The sequence below is a fragment of the Myxine glutinosa genome, unplaced genomic scaffold (genome assembly GCF_964187855.1).
Source record: "Myxine glutinosa unplaced genomic scaffold, kmMyxGlut1.1 SCAFFOLD_1437, whole genome shotgun sequence".
NCBI classification, from domain to species: domain Eukaryota; kingdom Metazoa; phylum Chordata; class Myxini; order Myxiniformes; family Myxinidae; genus Myxine; species Myxine glutinosa.
Window position 1 is genome coordinate 90001 of NW_027617532.1, and position 21348 is coordinate 111348.

The window sequence follows — 21348 nt, forward strand, 5'->3', positions numbered from 1 at the left end:
AATTACTTGATTATTCATTTATTAAGTACGTACTTATTTATTTTCTTTCTCATCTGGGCAATATCTCAGGCACCTTTTGAGCTCGGAAGCTGATATTCGGACATGACAATGAGCAAGTGATGTGGCTGTATAGGGTATTTTTGATTTATTGATTAATCAATTAATCGATTAATTATTTAATTATTGAATTAATTATTTGATTAATTAATTTTCAAAAAGTGACATATTTGGATGATGGAATGTTGGTTTCGGTATGCTATTAGCCAATTGATTAAGAAATTAATTATTTTACGATGATGATTTATTTATTTTAATTACGCAATTAATCAATTATTATACACCGCTCCCTCCCAATTCCTTCTCCATGCGCTGCAGGGTGGCATCGCCGGGCGCCCCGGCAATATCGCCCGCTGGAGGATGTTATGTATTTATTTATTTATTGGCCATGAGGCGGTGTACTTTGAATGTAGCTCTACTTGTAAATAATTCGTTATCTCATAGTTTGCTGTTAAATTGAAAAACGTAATCATTCCCCTATTCGGGTGGCTACCTATAGGTGTGTTCGGTGCTGCCAAAGCGGTCCAATGCAATGGTTTACACTGGGTCGCCATTGCCTTCCCAGTGATAGTCGGGGAGGCAATTTGGCCAGGTTGCAGACACACAATGACCTTCTCTTTGCGAAATACATCGTGAGATATTTACTGTCCACCAATTAATGCAAGTAGATGGGACACCCTGCTTAATATCGATCCGAGCGATACAGCACTTCATAATGCAACTAACTCCCAGGCTGCAAAGCAGCAAACAGGTCGGGAATCAAACCCAGACTAGATAGCTCAAAGGCGAGTTTGCTGATGCCGTCTCGAAATATCTACAGCCATGAATTTCGAAAATACAACACTAGACTTCCTTTTGCAGCAAAAATAAACATATAGTAAACATTTAATATGCAAGATTTTTTTTTTTTTGAAAGTTTACCTTGATTAAAGTGTTCTGGTCTATCTAGACTCTAGAGTCTAGAGTAAGGATAGCACTATCTTATGGTAAGGCCGGGGTAGCAAAGGTATGTTACAATGGAATGGCCTCACACTATCACTCGGATTTGTAACAAATGCGTGATCTTTATCTCACTTCTGGATCAGGAAACATGAGCAAATGCGAGAATCCATTTCGTCGTCCATCTGGTGAGAATCTTCTTGCCATCCGAGAGGAAGAGCGGAGTCGGAAGGAGCAGGTGGGTGAAAGCTTTTCGTTTAAAATCAAACCCCATTCACAGTCCTCCATCATTATTCTGAAATCGTGAGATGTTTTGCACGAAGAAATACAAGGAAACTACAATCTCTGAAACACGTCCAAATATAAGGTTTGTTGTTAATATTTCATATACAACACTGGATTAGTGGTAAAGTCGATGTGCTGTCCGTATCTTTATTCAATGCCAAGGGCCCTGGAGCCCATCGATCGCGCTGTTCCTGTTTGGGTGCACAGTGAGAATGATGCTTGATTTGTCCAGGAACGACAGCGACAGAAGAAGCAGCATGTGCATGAGAAGACGACGGTCGCAAGGAGCCTGCACGCACGCACAGCCGCATCCAAGCACCAGTTGCTGTCGGGCACGTTCGAAGAACAATCAGAAAACCCTGAAAAATATGATGTCGGCAAGAAGAGGGACCCTGTCTTCCCTCCGTCCACCACTCATGGTGAGATGTTATGCAGCTTCAGGAATCAGATTTATTCAACAAGTGAAACTTCATTCAAAATTAAACTTGAAAGCCCAATTTTGAATGTAACTACAATGCCGATTTTGAATGTAACCGATTGGATCTCGCGAGATCACGGCGAGGTCACGTCTTTTCGAAGCTGTTCCATGCGCTCACGCTTTCGAAGCTAAGTGATCTTTCACAATTGTGTTTTTGTCGAGACTGTATCTATCTTTCGGTGTATATAGCGTATCTTTTGTTTGTATATAGCGTTTCGGTCTATAGCGTATCTTTTGGAAAATTTTCGGTGCTAATTTTTCGTACATGTATACACAATCGTCGGTGAATGCGCATCGAGTATTCTGAGGCCTAGTACTCGTAGGCCTAGGCTACCGTACCGTCTCCGACCTTGTGGTTTTGTTTTTCTCTCAGCGATTCGTCGAATGCGCTGCAATTATTTTCGTTGTCTGTTTCATCCCAGTCGTTCACCCCATACCTCCTTGTTTAATATCTCAAAAAAAAAAAAACCCAAAAAATATTTCCTTCTCAGGGCTTATTCGTTTATTTGTTCGTTCATTCTTCGTTCACGTTGTTCGCGATCACGTGGTTAGAAATGTATAATCTCTCCCCTGAACAACTATTTTCTCTCATATATTATAACACCTTTTTCTTCTTCTCCTACAAAAGGATGCTTTCGTCTTGCTCACCAAATCTATTCATTCCAAAAAATATATATAATACCATCTCTTACAGTTCCTCCTTTCTACATTCCCTAAACTATCCAGAACTCCACCCCTCCTTCAGCATCCTCAAACGTATTTTTGACTCGAAGGTCTCAAACTCATTTTGCAAAAAATGTTCGTTTCCCATGAATCGTACACTTTTCAAAATCCAATCTCACCCCTCCCCTCCAAATCTTCCCCATCCCCCCTTCCCTCCTAAACTCCCCCCCCCTCTCCCCTCCGAGACTCTCCCTCGCTCCTCCCATCCTAGACTCCCCTCTCACCCCTCCTCCTCAAAGCAACCTCCCTGCTTCTTCCCCCTTCCAACTTTCACCTTCATCTCCCCCAACCTTCTGCCTCGCTCTTCCCCCTCCTCAAATAACACCTCACTGTGCCTCACCCAATCTCCATCAAACCTTTTGTCCGCCCCATTCTTCCCTTTCTCCAAGCTATTCTGAAATCTCTGAAATCTCTGACACACCTTCAACAGCTCTCCCTACCTCTTCCTCCTCTTCCACATCTTACCCTACCCCTCCCCCACCCCCTGTTCTGTACCCGAGGCTCCCCCTTCCTCTTCATTAACGGTATGGACCTCAAACATCCGGGGCCTTCGCTCAAACTTGACTGATCTCTCCATACAGGTTGCTTCTGACAAACCGGATGTGATCTGCTCAACAGAAACTTTCCTCCTTCATGATGTCTCTGATGCCTTGGTATCTCTCCCAGGTTATTCCCTCCTCTGGTATGATAGACCTGAGCCTCGTCCTGGAGGTGGGGTTGCTATCTTTATAAAAAACTCTCTTCCTCACTCGCCCTCCACTGCCCTCTCTCCACCTCACCCCTAGGAATACCTTTGGCTACGGCTTCCCCTTCGCTCCCACCTTTTGTTCATATGTGTGTTGTACCGTCCACCAAACAGTGATGACTCCATCTACATCTCGCTGTCTGATAATATGGACCAACTTCTATCCACCCATCCCAACTCTCTCTTCCTCATATGTGGTGATTTCAATTGTCACCATGCCAGTTGGCTGGGTGTGGGTACCTCTCTCACCAGCCATGGCTCTTCAGCAAAGGACTTCTGCGACTCACTGGGACTGACACAATCTGTCAATTTCCTGACCCGGATCTCAGTCAACGGAGCATCTTCTCTTCTGGATTTGGTTATGACTAACTTCCCTGAAAATGTCTGCTGCTCTTCTTCTGCTCCAATCGGCTCATCTGATCATGTGCTTGTCAAAGTGGACATTTGACTTTTCTCAGAGAGCCTCCTCAGCGTCGACGAGTCTGGCATTTCACTCAGGCCAACTGGCACGGTCTTCAAGCAGCCATCAATCATCTGGACTGGTCTCCCATCTCTACCGCCTCTGACATCAACTCATCCTGGGAATTCTTTCAAAGTAAATTGCTCTCTCTCATGCACAGATTTACCCCATCTCGTCTTCAGTTGTCATACCCTTCCTCCCGTCCATGGTACACGGAATCTTGTGGTGAGGCTGTTGCCCTGAAACAACTTGCTTTCGTCTCCTGGAAAGCAAATCCAATGGAAGGAAATCTCATTTCCTTTCACAAAGCCCGAAACAAGTGTGTGTCCACCCTCAGGAGAGCCAGGAAACAATATCTCACCGTTCTCAAGACCGAACTCTCTTATCTGTCTCCCTCTTCCAAATCCTGGTGGCATCTGGTCAAATCTGTTTCTGGTGTTTGTTCCCCCTCCATCCCCTCCCTCACCTCAAACGGCTTAACGGCTGACTCCGCATGTGAAAAAGCTGAATGCCTCAACTCTGTGTTTGCCTCTAAATCTTGTGTCCCAAACCCATCCCTCTCTGTACCCACCGTACCCAGTCGTACCCAGCTGCTCCTGGACTCTGTGTCCTTTCCTCCTGACAAGGTGGAAAAGTTTCTGTCAACCCTCGACTCTGATTCTGCAACTGGTCCTGACGGCATCAGCCCACGGGTCCTAAAATCATGTTCTTCTGCTCTTTCACTCCCTCTTTCTGTTCTCTTCACCCTCTCTTTTGCTCAAGGTCATCTGCCATCTGCTTGGAAATCAGCCAACATCACCGCTTTGCACAAAAAAGGTGCAAAAACAGATCCTAGCAACTACAGACCAATCAGCCTTCTCCCAATTATCAGCAAAGTCATGGAATCCATCATTGCTTCAGATATGAAATCTTTCCTCTTCTCCAATGGCTTGATCTCTGATCATCAATTTGGTTTCAGACCTGGTCACTCTACTCTGGACATGCTGCTTCTGCTTTCTCAACAATGGATGGAGGTCCTCAACGCCAAACAGGAAATTAGAGCTGTCTCCTTTGACATTTCACGTGCCTTCGATACGGTCTGGCACCCCGTTCTGCTCACCAAACTCTCCTCCTTTGGTATCCATGGAAATCTCCACGCATGGCTGGCGGACTTCCTCTCTGGTCGTAGTCAACGTGTGGCCCTGAATGGGTTTCTCTCATCTCCTCTTCCTGTTCAGGCTGGAGTTCCCCAAGGTAGTGTTCTGGGCCCTGTGCTTTTTCTGGTCTTCATCAATGATCTCTCTGACTCTCTTGAAAATCCTCTCTATCTCTTTGCTGACGACTCTACTCTCTGTCGCTCCATTCCTCATCCCTCAGATCGGCAGTCTGCAGCCTCCTCACTCTCTGCAGACCTGGACAAAATCACAGACTGGGCAAACAAATGGAACATGTCTTTCAATCCTGATAAATCTCACACTCTTACGATGTCTCTCCGAAAAGACCGACTGGAAAACCCTCGCATCCACTTTCTGAATAATCCTGTCCAAGAAGTTCTGTCACTCAAGCTTTTGGGTCTCACTATTTGCCATGATCTTTCCTGGGAAAACCACATTTCAAATCTGGCCTCCAAAGCCAGTCGCCGACTGGGCATCCTCCGTCGTGCGAAGTCCTTCCTTGGCACACCTGAGCTCCTCACCACATACAAGGCTTTCATCCACAGCTCTATGGAATACTGCTCTCCCCTCTGGTCTGGTGCTCCTGCCTCACACCTAGCTCGTCTTCACGCTGTTGAAACCAAAGCGTTCAGAATCGTTGGAATCTCCCGCGATGAAGTTAACTCCAAGGGCCTTTCACTCACTCACCGCAGGCAGGTTGGTGGTCTTTCCGTCTTCTACCGACTCCTCTCTGGCCTTGCCCCCCCCAGCTCTCTCTGGGCTCTGTCCCCCAAATATTTCTACAGGTCGCACAAGATCTGCCTGCAACCCTCTTATTGTTAAACTGCCAAAATCAAGACTTTCTGCTCACCTTCACTCCTTCATTCCTCTTTTCTCCCGCCTCTGGAACAAACTCCCTCACTCTCTTCAATCCCACTCCACCCTCCAGGTCTTTAAAACAGCTGTTCACCACCATCTCTTATCCTCCCCCATCCAAAACCTTGATCTCTTCTACCCCCGCTAATTTCGGTCCCCTTGTGTTTTATACCTCTTCCCCCCCCCCCCCTCCCTTTCCCACGCCTCCTGCCCCCAAGCCCTCTCCCTCCCACACTTCTCCCTGCTCTCAAATGTTGTGGTTGTGTGCTTCCCCTTCTCTCCCCATCTTGTCTTCCGCTCCCTCTTTTTGTATATTTTGTTTGTCTGATTGATTTGTTTGTGAAATAAATGTTAGCTCTTTCACGAGCCTCGATTCAGTATACAAAAAAGAAAAAGAAAAAAAGCCTAACTTTTGATTAACCAGAGAACCTACTGGTCAACCAGTGGCTTAGACGAACCAGTTGTTCTGCTTTCTGACTAACTAATGGGCTCTGACTAACCAGTTGTTCTGCTTTCTGACTAACTAATGGGCTCTGACTAACCAGTTGTTCTGCTTTCTGACTCACTAATGAGCTCTGACTAACCAGTTGTTCTGCTTTCTGTCTAACTAATGGGCTCTAACTAACCAGTTGCTCTGCTTTCTGACTAACTAATGGGCTCTAACTAACCAGTTGTTCTGCTTTCTGTCCAACTAATGGGCTCTGACTAACCAGTTGCTCTGCTTTCTGACTAATGGGCTCTGACTAACCAGTTGTTCTGCTTTCTGACTAACTAATGGGCTCGAACTAACCAGTTGCTCTGCTTTCTGACTAACTAATGGGCTCTAACTAACCAGTTGTTCTGCTTTCTGTCCAACTAATGGGCTCTGACTAACCAGTTGTTCTGCTTTCTGACTAACTAATGGGCTCTGACTAACCAGTTGTTCTGCTTTCTGTCCAACTAATGGGATCTGACTAACCAGTTGTTCTGCTTTCTGTCTAAGTAATGGGCTCTGACTAACCAGTTGTTCTGCTTTCTGTCTAACTAATGGGCTCTGACTAACCAGTTGTTCTGCTTTCTGTCTAACTAATGGGCTCTGACTAACCAGTTGTTCTGCTTTCTGACTAACTAATGGGCTCTGACTAACCAGTTGTTCTGCTTTCTGTCTAACAAATGGGCTCTAACTAACCAGTTGTTCTGCTTTCTGACTAAGCATTGGGCTCTGACTAACCAGTTGTTCTGCTTTCTGACTAAGCAGTTGTTCTGCTTTCTGACTAACTAATGGGCTCTGACTAACCAGTTGTTCCGCTTTCTGACTAAGCATTGGGCTCTGACTATCCAGTTGTTCTGCTTTCTGACTAACTAATGGGCTCTAACTAAGCAGTTGTTCTGCTTTCTGACTAACTAATGGGCTCTGACTAACCAGTTGGCCTGCTTTCTGACTAACCAATGGGCTCTGACTAACCAGTTGGCCTGCTTTCTGACTAACCAGTGGGCACCGTTTCTGATTAACCAGTTGGCCTACTTTCTGACTAACCAGTGGGCACCGGCCTGCATTCTGACTAACGAGTGGCCCTTGAAATCAGCGCTGCTCCTGATACTGCATTTCTATGTAATCTCGCCATCTTGGTTTGTGCTGTGGAAGTGAACTCACCCGGATTTTATTTTTTACGAGTGCAAACAGATTTTAGTGATTAACCAGTTGGCCTGCTTCCTGATTAATCAGTGAACATGCTTTCTGACTAACAAGAGGGTTCATTAACCCTCAGAGAACTCAGGTGTTATTTGCTTTGCCAGTGCATATCTCTGTCCCTGAATCCTTCAGCCATATTGACAGGAAATGTAAGAATTCTGGTTATTGGGTTAATCATAATGTGGTTTGGTTACTGAAACCAAATATAGCAGAAACTTTAATGTTTTGTTTGTGTATACAAAGTCGAGGCTCATGGAAAAGCTAGGCGTTATTTTCAACACAATCAATTGTAAACGGAACTGTTTGAGTTGACATTTGTTTTGTCATTCATATATAAGTACCTGAAACTGCACCATGTTGATGGCAACTCATATCTGTAACACACAGGTCTGCATGTCGAGAAGGAGACTCTTTCTGAGTTTGTGAACAGCAAGCGAGAGATGTTTCTCATGCAGGTGCCAAACCCATTCATTTCATTCAGGTGTTTCTCATGCAGGTGCCAAAAGCACTCCTTTACGATAATGGGGTAAAGATTGTGTACTCAAATTTTTTGCTCCGTTCAACTATTCAATGTACACTACTCACAATAAGTTAGGGATATTGGCAGGTTCTTCGGTGTGGTTGATTTTGTGTGTTAATTATGTTGAAAATAGTTGTTGGTCCTAATTCTATGGTTATTAATGAGTGAAAAAACACAGCATTCTTGATTTCAATACCCTAACCCTAACCCTAACCCTAACCCTAACCCTAACAACAACCCTAACAACCCTAACCCTAACCCTAACCCTAACAACCCTAACCCTAACCCTAACAACCCTAACCCTAACCCTAACCCTAACCCTAACCCTAACCCTAACAACCCTAACCCTAACCCTGATAAAAAAATTAATAACTCACTCCCACAATATCCCTAACTTATTGTGAGTAGTGTATTTGATGAATCCGTGCAGAGGTAGAGGCTGTTTGAGTCAGAGACGAAATAGAGCGTTCTCAAAATATTCACCAAAACCAATGTTTAGCTCACCTGGAGCGAAGTTTCGGGGAGCTTATGCGATGGCGGGTCGTCCGTCCGTCAGTCAGTCAGTCAGTCAGTCCGTCCATCCGTAAACACTTACAACTTCTTCTCTGAAACCACTGAAGGGATTGTGACCAAACGTGGCGCAAATGATATTTGTTGTGTTGTGACTGAAGTTTGTTCACGGCATTAGAAAAATTGGGGTCTAAGGGGGTTTACCGGGGTCAAAGTGGGTCCAGGTCTGACCTCTCCAAAATAGGTATTTGCTTTCTTCTCTGAAACTACACACACAATTTCGATGAAACTTGACCACAACCTTCACCACCTGTGCTGTACCAAACTTTGTTCACGGACATTAAAAAAAATAGGGTCTGAGGAGTTATATGGGGTTGGGGGCGGGGGGGGGGGGTTGCCCCCCAAAATAGGTATTTGTTTGTTTGTTTGTTCAAAGTCTTATTATGTTAGTATGATTCTACATGCTGTCCTGTCTTCTAGCAACCATTGAAATTTCTTTAAAATACTATTATGTGTGTGGGGGGGGGGGGGGGGGGGGGTAGGTAATGAAATACCTTAGTCGAGATAAAATTGTATAGATTAGCATGCCCCGAATGTTGCGAAGAAGAAGAACCTTCATGTAACTAATTAGGCAATCCGTTAGGCCGACTCTCCGGGTAAGATCGTCTATGTGTCTCCATATGAGGGATGGACCTATGCTAATTAGGTAGGGCTTAAGAATAATCCCCAGTGTGTAATTGCTCCTGTGATTTTCCCTTCTGTTTTATTCAAACTAAAAAGGGCTGCCATTAAGAACGACGAAAAGCTCCATCCATTCACAACACCGTTATGCCGACAAAGACCCGAACATTGACTGATCGGCCAGGGAACCCCGCCCCTGAACATTCTCGATGGGCGTCAAGGATGGCCGTGAGGTCACTCCCCGAATGAGGATTGGTTGGGTAATGATGGGGCGATGCGATGGCGCTGCACCATTGGTCATCGGGACACGAGAGAGGAAAAAGTGAAGGGACCACCATTGTTCTCTCTCTCTTTGTCCTGGGCTTCGTGGCGAGCAGCCACGTTTTGACTCTCTCTCGTTCTGGTGCTGGGCGCAGGCGGTCACAAAATAAATAAAAGGGTTGAAATAAAAGACTTTATGACATTACAATCCGTTTTACTGTACAAAAAAGTTTACAAAAATACAGGTACAAAATGAGGTACACAAATAATGTGGCACTGTAATAAGAATGTGATAAAGTACCCTATAAGTTATAACATAAACACATATAAACACACACATCTTCTCCATTTCATGGATAGGCCTTTGCCACTTCTTGGTGATGATAGTAGCTCCCATGGGTGCCGATCCCTTCACAGCTTCTCGGATGTGGTGTTTATCTTTCAAGATGGTGGACACCGTCGAATGTGAGAGGCCTATGTCACGTGAGTGGCAGCCATGCTTTTACCTTCCTCGAGCTGCACGATTATTTTCATCTTTAACTCCAGGTTGATCGCCTTCCTCTTCTTTTTCTCCGATCCATCAGTGGATGCACTCTTCCTCTTGCTAGACATGATGATGGCAGTACAGTACACACACTTATAGGCGATGGAGCGTAAGGGATGTTGTCAGCGCGAGGCACAAGGAGCAACTGAGATTTTTGCGCCGGTCGTAAGTGCGAGTTGTCGTAAGTCGCCTACGTCGTAACTCGAGGAGTGTCTGTACTCAGGTATATAATGTAGCATATGTTGAACAGACTATGCACTCGCACAGCACCTGATGAAAATGGCCATTTCCAGGCTGCGAGCTGCAGTCTTTAAAGAAATAACCAATAAACAGGCCACATATCTCACTGAGCCTTGGTTGTCTGTAGTCCCCTCCTCGGACTAGGGCAGTGGTCGTGAACTGGGTGTCCATGGACCCGCAGGGGCTACATGATGCCTCCTTCAGGGGGTACATGAGATACATTTTGATTTCTCTTATACATATAGTATAGTATAAAAATAGGGGCAATTCCCCTTGGCTCACCTAGTAAAACCAAGGAACGACTGGTATGTGTGGATGACCCACAAAATATATAAAATAGCCGATGGTTTGAACAAACACCATGCAGAGATGATTCCTACCAAGTTACATCTAAATCGGGTGAATACTTTTTGAGAAGTCAAACATAGCATTCCCGGAATGGTATTGGCCTTTGACCTATACATTGACCTCTTGCTAGACATGATGATGGCAGTACGGTACACACACACTTATAGGCGATGGAGCGCTTAATATGCAAATTATTTCATTGGATTTGCAAGGCATCGGGAGGCCTTGGTCCTCAGAACTTCTAAAAAGTTTGGTGAAAACAGGACTATTCATTTTAGCATCACAGGTGATGAAGTTTGTGGTCAAGTTTCATCAAAATCACGTGTGTAGTTTCAGAGAAGAAAGCAAATGCCTATACTGGGGGGTCAAGTCATCCCCCCCCCCACCCCCCCCATAAAACTCCTTACACACTGATTTTTTTAATGCCGTGAACAAACTTTATTCCATCACAGGTGATAAAGGGTGTGGGTAAATTTCATCAAAAATTTGTGTTGTTTTGAAGAAGAAGATCAGTGTGTTTACATACTGACTGACTGCCAATACATCACCTGATCAATTTGTTCCAGGTGAGCTAAAAACTAGAGAGTTTATAGAACACCTTACTTGACACGGTCTTGAGAAAAAGGACATGTGAAGGGTCTTTTAAAGTCTTGCTTTCTATTCCCGAGGCAATCAATATTTCCTCCGAGCCACCATTTTGTCTGAATGTTGATATTGCCCAACGCTGATGCATGAGTGGAACATTTGATTGGTCGAAATTGCATAAAACAGCTTAATATTTTGTCCAAGTACTGCTAAAATGGAGGTTTTTGGAAGTGTCAAGAAGGTGCATGATTTATGTTCTACACTGTTCAAGTATATAATTCAATTGAAATAAAATAAACGTTTTAAAAGCTGTAGAAAAAAACCCTTTTTTTCGTACGTTCACAATCGTTTATGCAACGTCTTTTACATCACCTTATTTTATCACGTTGCATTGTTTCTGTGTGGCTGTTGTTAGTGTCCTTTATAACGTCCTTAAAAATAGTAAGTTTCTGTTTGGAATTATTTTCAATTTTGTTTGATTGCCAGACAGGTAGACAGATTATAATATTAGCTCAGTCCTCTCTGCGAAAAACGGCAAACTTGTTTTCCCATTCATGTTCTGATTCGTGTTCAAAATATAACAATCAATCTTCTTACTATAATTCACCAAATGTGCATCCGTCTGTCCGTTCGAAGGTACCGCAAAAACGGCTCAACCGATCGCAACGATATTTTGGGTGGGAAATTTTGGGTGGGTATTCCTGGGACCCCCTCGAGTAAAATAGGCTATATTGTTTTTCCAATTTTCCAGTTTTTCCAAACACGATGGAATAATATTTACCGATATGAACAGTGATGTGGCTTTTATTGAAATTCTACAAATACTGTTTAGATTTTGATGAGAATTACGAATCTGCAGCGAATCCGGAAGTGGACAGATGACGGCAATGCGCGGGTTTGATAATATCCAAATACAACCGTCATTCGTTCGTAATGTTAAATCGTTAAACGTTAATCGTGTTAATCATTTTGTTAAAGTATCAATTGATGATTGGAATTGAGTGAATACAATTACAATTTTGAATTCGTAATTGTGTTCACCCAACCGTACGGAACTTCACATCAGGATTTAAATATTTGTTTATGTCACGAATGTTGTTAAAAGTTAATTTTTTTATATTAATGTTATTTAATTTGTGATTGGAGTTATGCTGTTTGGAATGAAAAAGAGATATCGAGTTCAAGTGAATGACGAAATGCAGTGACGGTTTCTATTTTCTAAACGTGAACTTCGCGGATCGCCATATGCAGATTCGCCACGGACCCACGATCGATGTTTCTATTCGTGAACGTACCCGTTTGTTTGCGAACGGGTACGTTTTTCATGGAAGTCCTTCACGAACTTGCTGTCCATGTCTGACGTGCGACTGAGGGTGCTACAGCAATGTGGAATTTATTGGTTTCATGCTTTGGCATTCGCCGTTTCTGCATTGTCTGTTTGCTTCTGGCCTCCCACCCGTGCTTAGCACGGGTACCTCACCAGTTGAAATAAGTTGTTCCTCGGTCATAAACTGATAAGACAGACAGATAGTTGGATGGACAGATGGACGGATATGAACCAATTGCTTAACCCCGTTTTTCGCTTTGCGCAGTGTAATTAAATACAGAGATGTTTGAAATGGAAGTTTGTGATTTAAACCTGGTTCTCTGCAACAATATTATATTCTGCACGAACCGGTCAATCAAACCGTACAGAGGTTTTAATGTGTCTTGTGAAAAGAATGCAAGTTATTTTCCCCTTTTAAGTAATAATTTACCCTTGAGCCAGGCTAATGTGACTATCCCCGCAGTACTCGCTGTCCGTGAAGCAGGAGGAGATGCACAAGCTTTCCGCTTTGGCCTTGTCAGAGGAACAACGGCTTGCTCAGGCTGAGAAGTGCCTGGAAAATGAAGCGCTGCAGTTTGATGAGTTCCTTAAGGATAACTGCCATACCTCTATTGAGGCTATAAAGATGTAATTGTTTGCACCTCTACCGTTTCCTTTTAATGCTGATGCTCATCTTATACTCATGAAGCAGATGTGAAAAGGTATTTACAGAAACATTTCTACCATCTTCATAGTGCATGGAATGACTTGATACAAATCACAAGTAGGATTTCAACCCAGGGCCCTAGTATCACCAGGAAAGTGCCTTGGTCTCAGCAATGACCAGGCCACTTGATTGCTAACATTGTATCAGTTATGCCGTTAGAGTACAGTTTGAATGATCAAAATCTGTGATGGCTATTGAAAAGTTATTGATAAACGTACAGCATCGTCTTAAAAGTCAGCAGGTATGGCAGTTTGACAGCGTCGGCCACACACGCATAACATCACAAACTATAACGGCACTCAGTAGAGAGTATACCTCTGCGAGGCTGAACAGTTTACGTTTTGTATTCCACGGATAGGCCGGATCTGGATCTGGATCTGGATCTGAACCAAAATCCTAACCAGGGCTAACCAACTCATCCCCCTACTTTTGTCATAACTCGTCCACAACAGTTTGGGAATATAAAGCTGTATGTCGTTTTTGGCCCCATCGCTCAATGGTAAAGAATTTCTTAAATAATGATCATATCTGGATCCGGATTCGGATCATCATCAAAATCGAATTAATTCATCTTTGTCAGCTACCCAACCTGTCCACCAAGTTTCGTCCGCATCCGTCAATAACTTTTTGATATATCCTGCTATGTATCGTTTTTGGCCCGATATCTCAATGGTGAAGAATCACTTTAAAATTCCAGCGTCTGGATCCTCACCAAAATCTCATCATTTCGTCTTTGTGACGCTGACGAACCCAAACTCTCCACCAAATTTTGTCCGAATCCGTCCACAACGTTTTGAGATATCCTGTTCACAGGCAAAAAGACAGACAAGGGTGAAAACATAACTTCTGCCCACCTTTAGTGGTGGAGGTAAAAATGACTGAAACAAGGAAATTGCATGAGCCGGTACTTAGACCACCCCACACATTCACCTTGTCCTGTTTGTACTCACAGGGTGGAAATAGAAACGAAGAAAAAGTTGGACACGATACTGGAGATTAAACGAGAGAATATGCACCTTGCTTTGCTGAAGAGGTATTGATCTCACCTTGCTAATGCGAATACATGTGCTTGGGTTGTTTCGATTACATTAAGCACCTTACCCATGTAGTAAGAGATCTTCATACAATTTGTGTATTAACTAATACATTTACCACCAAAGGTGTACAGCATTGTTTCTTCACCATTTTTAGCAGGCCTGATTCACACCTTTGAGAGTAGTATTGTTTAAAATCCCCACAATGTTTTCCAGAGTGCAGTGCCATTTTTTTTTTTGTATACAAGATCGAGGCTCGTGTAAGACCTAACATCAATCACAAAAAAACAAAAACTGACACACAAAACATACAATAAAGGGAGTGGGAGACAAGATGGGGAGAGAGAGGGAAGCACACAAGTACAACAGCAGAGAACAGAGACATCGGGAGATCTGTGGAAAGGGAGAGGGCTTGGGGGGAGGAGGCATGGGAAGGGGGAAGGGGGTTTGGAGAGGTATAAAACACATGGACACTGCTAGGACTTCCAGGAAAGAAGTTGGTATTTTAAAAAAGTGGCTCTGGGGTAAATTAATGGGGGTAGAAATGATCAAGGTTTTGGATGGGGGAACATAAGAGATGATGGTGAACAGCTGTTTTAAAGACCTAGAGGGAGGAGTGGGATTGAAGACAGTGAGGGAGTTTGTTCCAGAGGCGGGAGAAAGAGGAATGAAAGAGTGAAGGTGAGCAGAGAGTCTTGATTTTGGCAGTTTCACCAGAAGAGGGTTGCTGGCAGATCTTGTGCATCCAGCAGGAATATTTGGGGGACAGAGCACAGATAGAGCTGGGGGAGCTAGGCAGGAGAGGAGTCGGTAGAAGACAGAAAGACCACCAACCTGCCTGCGGTGAGTGAGTGAAAGGCCTTCGGAGTTGGCTTCATTGCGGGAGATTCCAATGATTCTGAAAGCTTTGGTTTCAACAGCGTGAAGCCGAGCCAGGTGTGAGGAAGGAATACCAGCCCAGAGGGTAGAGCAGTATTCCATTGAGCTGTGGATGAAAGCCTTGTATGTGGTGAGGAGCTCAGGTGTGCCAACGAAGGACTTCGCATGACGGAGGATGCCCAGTCAGCAACTGGCTTTGGAGGCCAGCTTGGAAATGCGGTTTTCCCAGGAAAGATCATGGATCAGATAGTGAGACCCAAAAGCTTGAGTGACAGAACTTCTTGGAGAGGATTGTTGAGAAAGTAGATGGGAGGGTTGTCCAGTCGGTCCTGTCGGAGAGACACAGTGAGAGTGTGAGATTTGTCAGGATTGAAAGACATGTTCCACTTGTTTGACCAGTCTGTGATTTTGTCAAGGTCTGCAGAGAGTGGGGACGCTGCAGACTGCCGATCTGAGGGATGAGAAATGGAGCGGCAGAGAGTGGAGTCATCAGAAAAGAGATAGAGAGGATTTTCCAGAGAGTCGGAGAGATCATTGATGAAGAACAGAAAAAGCACAGGGCCCAGAACACTGCCTTGAGGAACTCCAGCCTGAACAGGAAGGGGAGATGAGAGAAACCCATTCAGGGCCACACGTTGACTCCGACCAGAGAGGAAGTCTGCAAGCCATGCGTGGAAGTTTCCATGGATACCATAAGAGGAGAGTTTAGTAAGCAGGGCGGGGTGCCAGACCGTATCGAAGGCATGTGATGTGTCAAGGCAGACAGCTCTAATTTCCTGTTTGGCATTGAGGACCTCCATCGGTTGTTGAGACAGCATAAGCAGCATGTCCAAAGTAGAGTGACCTGGTCTGAAACCAAATTGATGATCAGAGATCAAACAATTGGAGAAGAGGAAGGATTTGATATCCCAATGTTGGATTCCATGACTTTGCTGATTATTGAGAGCAGGCTGATTGGTCTGTAGTTGCAAGGATCTGTTTTTGCACCTCTTTTGTGTGAAGCGGTAATGTTGGCTGATTTCCAAACTGATGGCAGATGACCTTGAGCAAAAGAGAGGGTGAAGAGAATAGAGAGAGGGTGTGAAAGAGCGGCAGAGCAGGATTTTAGGACCCGTGGGCTGATGCCGTCTGGTCCAGTTGCAGAATCAGAGCCGAGGATTGACAGAAACTTCTCCACCTTGTCAAGAGAGAAGGACACAGAGTCCAGGAGTAGCTGGGTTTGACTGGGTAAAGTGGGAACAGAGAGAGATGGGTTTGGGACACAAGATTTTGAGGCAAACACAGAGTTGAGGCATCCGGCGTTGTCACGTGCGGTGTCAACTGTGTAGCTATTTGAGGTAAGGGAGAGGATGGAGGAGGAACAAACACGAGAAACAGATTTGACCAGACGCCACCAGGATTTGGAGGAAGGAGACAGGTTTGAGAGTTTATTCTTGAGTGTGGAGAGATAGTTCTTCCTGGCACTCCTGAGAGTAGACACACACTTGTTCCGAGCTTGGTGGAAGGAACTGAGATTGCCTTCAGTTGGATTAGCCTTCGAAAAGGCAAATGCAAGTTGTTTCAGGGCAACTGCCTCACCACAAGATTCAGTGTACCATGGACGGGAGGAAGGGTATGACAGCTGAAGACGAGATGGGATATATCTGTGTATGAGAGAGAGCAGTTTACTTTGGAAGAATTCCGAGGAAGAATTGATGTCAGAGGCAGTAGAGATGGGAGACCAGTCCAGATGATAATTTCTGGCTGCTTGAAGACCATGCCAGTCGGCCTGAGTGAAATGCCACACTTGTCGACGCTGACGAGGCTCTCTGAGAATGGCCAGAGAGATGTCCACTTTAACAAACACATGATCAGAAGAACCGATTGGAGCAGAAGAAGAGCAGCAGACATTTGCAGGGAAGTTTGTCATAACCAAGTCTAGAAGAGAAGATGCTCCGTTGACTGAGATCCGGGTCGGGAAATTGACAGATTGTGTCAGTCCCAATGAGTCACAGAAGTCCTTTGCTAAGATGCCATAGCTGGTAAGAGAGGTACCCACACCCAGCCAGCTGGCATGATGACAGTTGAAGTCGCCACATATGAGGAAGAGAGAGTTGGGATGAGTTGATAGAAGTTGGTCCATGTTGTCAGACAGCGAAATGTAAATGGGGGCATCACTGTTTGGAGGATGGTACAGAACACATATGAACAAAAGGTGGGAGCGGAGAGGAAGCCGTAGCCAGAGGTACTCCTGTGGGTGGGGTGGAGAGAGGGCAGTGCAAGGAGAGTGAGGAAGAGAGTTTTTGATAAAGACAGCAACCCGTCCACCACGAGGACGAGGCTCAGGTCTATCATACCGGAGGACGAGGCTCAGGTCTATCATACTGAGTAACCAGGAAGAGATATTAAGGAATCAGGGACATCTTGAAGGAGGAAAGTTTCTGTTAAGCAGGTTACGTCTCGTTTGTCAGAAGCAACCTGTATGGAGAGATCAATCAGGTTTGAGCGAAGGCCCCAGATGTTTGAGGTACATACGGTTAAGAAAGATGGAGGGGGAGCATCGGGTGCAGGACAGGGGAAGGGAGGGGTGAGGTAAGATGAAGGATAAGTGGGGGAGGTAGGGAGAGCTGTTGATAGTGTGTCAGAGATTTCAGAAGAGTTAGGAGAAAGGGAAGGATGAGGAGGGCAAAAGGTTTGATGGTGATGGGATGAGGCACACTGAGTGGTTGTTTGAGGGGGGGGGGGGGCAGAGCAAAGTAGAAGGTTGGAGGAGGTGGAGGTATGAGATAGGAGGGAGACGAAGTGAGGAGGAGGCAGCTATGAGGAGGATGAGGGTGGCGGGAGAATTGGAGAAAGATGGTAGGGGGGGAGATTTGAAGGAGAGGGGTTGGGGGGCGTTTTGAAGGAGAGGGGAAAGGGGGGAGGTGAGAGGGGGGAGATTTGGAGGGGAGGGGCGAAGGGGGAGAATTGAAAGGGAGGTGTGAGGGGGGAGTTTAGGAGGGGAGGTGTGAGGTGGGAGTTTAGAAAGTGGATGATTAATGAAAAATGAACATTTATTACAAACTGGGTTTATTGTGATTTTCAAGTCAGAGATCCTTTTAAAAACGATAGAGGAGGGGTGGAATGAAGGTGAGTTTGGAGAATGTATGGAGAAGGAACTGTAATAGATTGCTTTTTTTTTTTAAGTGGAATGATTTGAAGAGGAAATTGAAAAAAGCCTTTTAAATAGTAAGAAAAACAGCGTGTTGTAATAAACCACTGAATAAAACACTGCAGGGGAAAGTTTAAACATATTTAAATAATAATTAAACAAAACCGTGAAAAAACAATCTGGGAAAAGTCCTTCGGTGAGGACGCAGATTTTTTTTTTCTTTTTTTTTTTTGTATGCAAGATCGAGGCTTGTGAAAGAGCTAACATTAATCACACAAAAAGTCAAACCGACACAAACCGACACATAAAACACAAAATAAGGGGAGCGGTAGACAAGATGGGGAGAGAGGGGGAAGGACACAAACACAACATTTGAGAGCAGGGACATCGAGAGAACTGTGGGAGGGAGAGGGCTTGGGGGGGGGGGGGGTGGTGGGAGAGGTATAAAACATATGGACATTGCAATGACTTACAGGAAAGAAGTTGGAATTTCGAAAAAGTGTATCGGGTGAATTAGCGGGGGTAGAAAAGATCAAGGTTTTGGAGGGAGGTAGGGGAGGTAGGGGATTTTGGGAGGTAGGGGGATTTGAGAAAGAAGGAGAAAGGGTTGAGTGAGTGTGGAGGAAACTAGAATTGGAAAGGCTGGAGAAAAAGGACATAAAGTGGGCGGGGCACAAGGCGAGACAAGGGGGCGGGGCACAAGGCGAGATGAGGGGGCAAGAGAACAAGCACGTGTCAGCGAGGAGAGAAATAATTAATAAAGTAAAAAAAATTTTTTTGTATTTAAAACGTTTGCCAAAGGGTAAGATGTTCGTGGGAGGTAGGGGGAGAAAAGAAAATCAAAGAAACAAGCAAATACAGTGAAGGAAAAACTTATATTCACAATACTGTATACCGACGGGGGTAGGGAGCCTAGATAGACCAGGCCACGCACAAGGTGCGAACAAAAAACGACTAATTACACACAAGTTTGCAATAATTACAAAACAATAATTACAAATTACAAAAATCTTGCAATAAGAAAAAAACCAACCAGAAATACACAATAACACATACGCAATAAAATAACCAGTGGAAATTTGACAGACACGAATGGGAAAATACTCAAACTTCGATGTCGTGGAGAGATCGAAGCAAGCCTCCTTGCTCGAGGGACTGGAAGCGGAGACCAAGACCTCTTGTCTCTGTTTATTCTCTCTCTCTCTCCCTCTCTCTCTCTCTCTCTCTCTCTCTCTGTCTGTCTGTCTCTGTCTCTGTCTCTGTCTCTGTCTCTGTCTCTGTCTCTCTCTGTCTCTATCTCTCGAACTTACCTTGGCCCTGACTTTGTGAAGGCGGGGATACACCATCCTGGATGCGGGTGTCTCCGGGTCGCTCCTGCGAGATCAATAATTGTCTGTCTCCTTGCCACAGGCTTGTTCGAGATAACTGCCCAGGGCTATACAACAACGACCCACCAATAACGCCCCTAAATACTCACCAACTGTCTACCCCCTTCACAACAGATCAATACTCATGTGTGTACTGTGGCAGACTGCCCATGTGGGTCTGGAGGGTCATTGTTGAGGTTTTCTATTAATACAGGTATCCAGGCTGGGAGGAGAGCAAACAATATTTGCAGCTTAATGTAAACATTATCCTCCCCTGTCCTCTTTGTAATTTTCACCCAGTGAGATTGCGAAGAGTGAGGATGCACTGAAGCAGTACATGGAGTACAAGGCCTTCCTGATCAAGCTTCCTCTAACAAGAGTGCCAGCAACAAAAACAACATGCAGCACAGGTGGGCTGGTTTTTACGGCATAGCCCATCGGTCACAGCCGTCTAGAACCGTGTTTGTCCGTCCGTATGTATGTCCCCTCAAACATATACCAATCAGAGCTGAGAATCTGGTCACATGACAGGGTGATGTGATTACGTCTGATGTCGTTACGGCAGTGCTGCGGCTGACTCTCCACACATCGCCATTTTGATTTATATGCCGTTCATGCCGAACTTATCATCGAACCTGTCATATATCATAATCGCCATACACTGCCTTTACGTTTTTCATTCAGTGTGAAACACAAACAAACTGATTGTTAAAATGACCATCAAATATCGAAAGCATCGCGTTACGGCTCTTCCAACAAAACGGTACGTACTCAACCCTGTGGGGTATAATATAGATTACAGTAGATCTTTCCTCAGTTCTGTAAGCAAAACTTACCTCACAGATGTCTGGATTCCTCCAAATTTATTTGTTTAATGTTATAAACAGCATTAACGACTGTTTAAAAAGCTAATCACATGTGTTTGTGGTTTATAATATGTTACAAGCCTGTCTACACCCCTGCTAGACTTCTGGTCTTGTTAAAAGATCACTGAGACAAAGTCTTAGATTTCCATTTATTTTCTCGTGTTTTGTATTTCTTTCTCTTCTTCTGCTAGCTTCATTTTTCGTTAATTAAAGGTTTGATTTCAGCCCAACAGTTGGAAGCAAGAGCTGATCAACTGACTCATGCCACAAAATTCCGACTACTGTATTATCACTGCAAGCAATCAAAGATATTGTCACCCCAGACGATCCATTAACACGGTCCGTCTTTGTCGAGGGTATAATATACCCCCCCCCCCCCCCCCGCGAAGGACCGAAATGGTGATTACGATACTGCATTCAATATACCACTGTTCCCCAAGGATCGCTCCAATCCGAGCCTGAACTTGGTGGTGCAACGCGCATGAGGCAAAAGGTGGGAAAATGTCTCTTTTTCAATTCTCCCGATTTATTAAAGATATATGGAAGGGTATAGACGAGACACTCATCTATATATATAAAACACAGTTTATGTGTGTGTGTGTGTGTGTGTGTGTGTGTGTGTGTGTGTGTGTGTGTGTGTGTGTGTGTGTGTGTGTGTAATGTTACCGATAGACTCCTAAACGGAGAGGCTCACGTACTTGATATTTGGCACAAACATGGCCATTGAGCCTGGGAAGAACATGGCCGACCTAAAAATTTATTTCTTAATATTTTTTTTACCATATTTTTACCTCAGCGCATTTCAGCGAGGAATATTATGACCGGAATGGCAGAGCAGCGCGCTGATTCGCTCAGAGCGATCACGTGATGTTCCTTGCCGCCATTAACTCAGTTACGCGTTCGCACGTATTTCAGAGCGAAAAGCGAATGCGTTTTTTCACATTTCAGCGAGGAACATTGCCATTCACACCACATAGGTTTT

At 44.6% G+C, this 21348-nt stretch overlaps 1 protein-coding gene across 1 annotated transcript in view; it reads left to right on the top strand.

Annotated features, from left to right (window-relative positions):
- Positions 1 to 20746, top strand: part of LOC137418486 (cilia- and flagella-associated protein 100) — a 62219-nt gene extending 41473 nt beyond the window's left edge. Inside the window, exons 2-7 of the mRNA XM_078769147.1 lie at positions 1143 to 1234; positions 1514 to 1700; positions 7756 to 7823; positions 12848 to 13011; positions 14043 to 14123; positions 19801 to 20746. Coding sequence (XP_078625273.1) covers positions 1148 to 1234; positions 1514 to 1700; positions 7756 to 7823; positions 12848 to 13011; positions 14043 to 14123; positions 19801 to 19933 — 720 coding nt within the window. The 5' untranslated portion in view covers positions 1143 to 1147 and the 3' untranslated portion in view covers positions 19934 to 20746. The remainder of the gene's footprint in view (positions 1 to 1142; positions 1235 to 1513; positions 1701 to 7755; positions 7824 to 12847; positions 13012 to 14042; positions 14124 to 19800) is intronic.
- Positions 20747 to 21348: the final 602 nt, after the last annotated feature.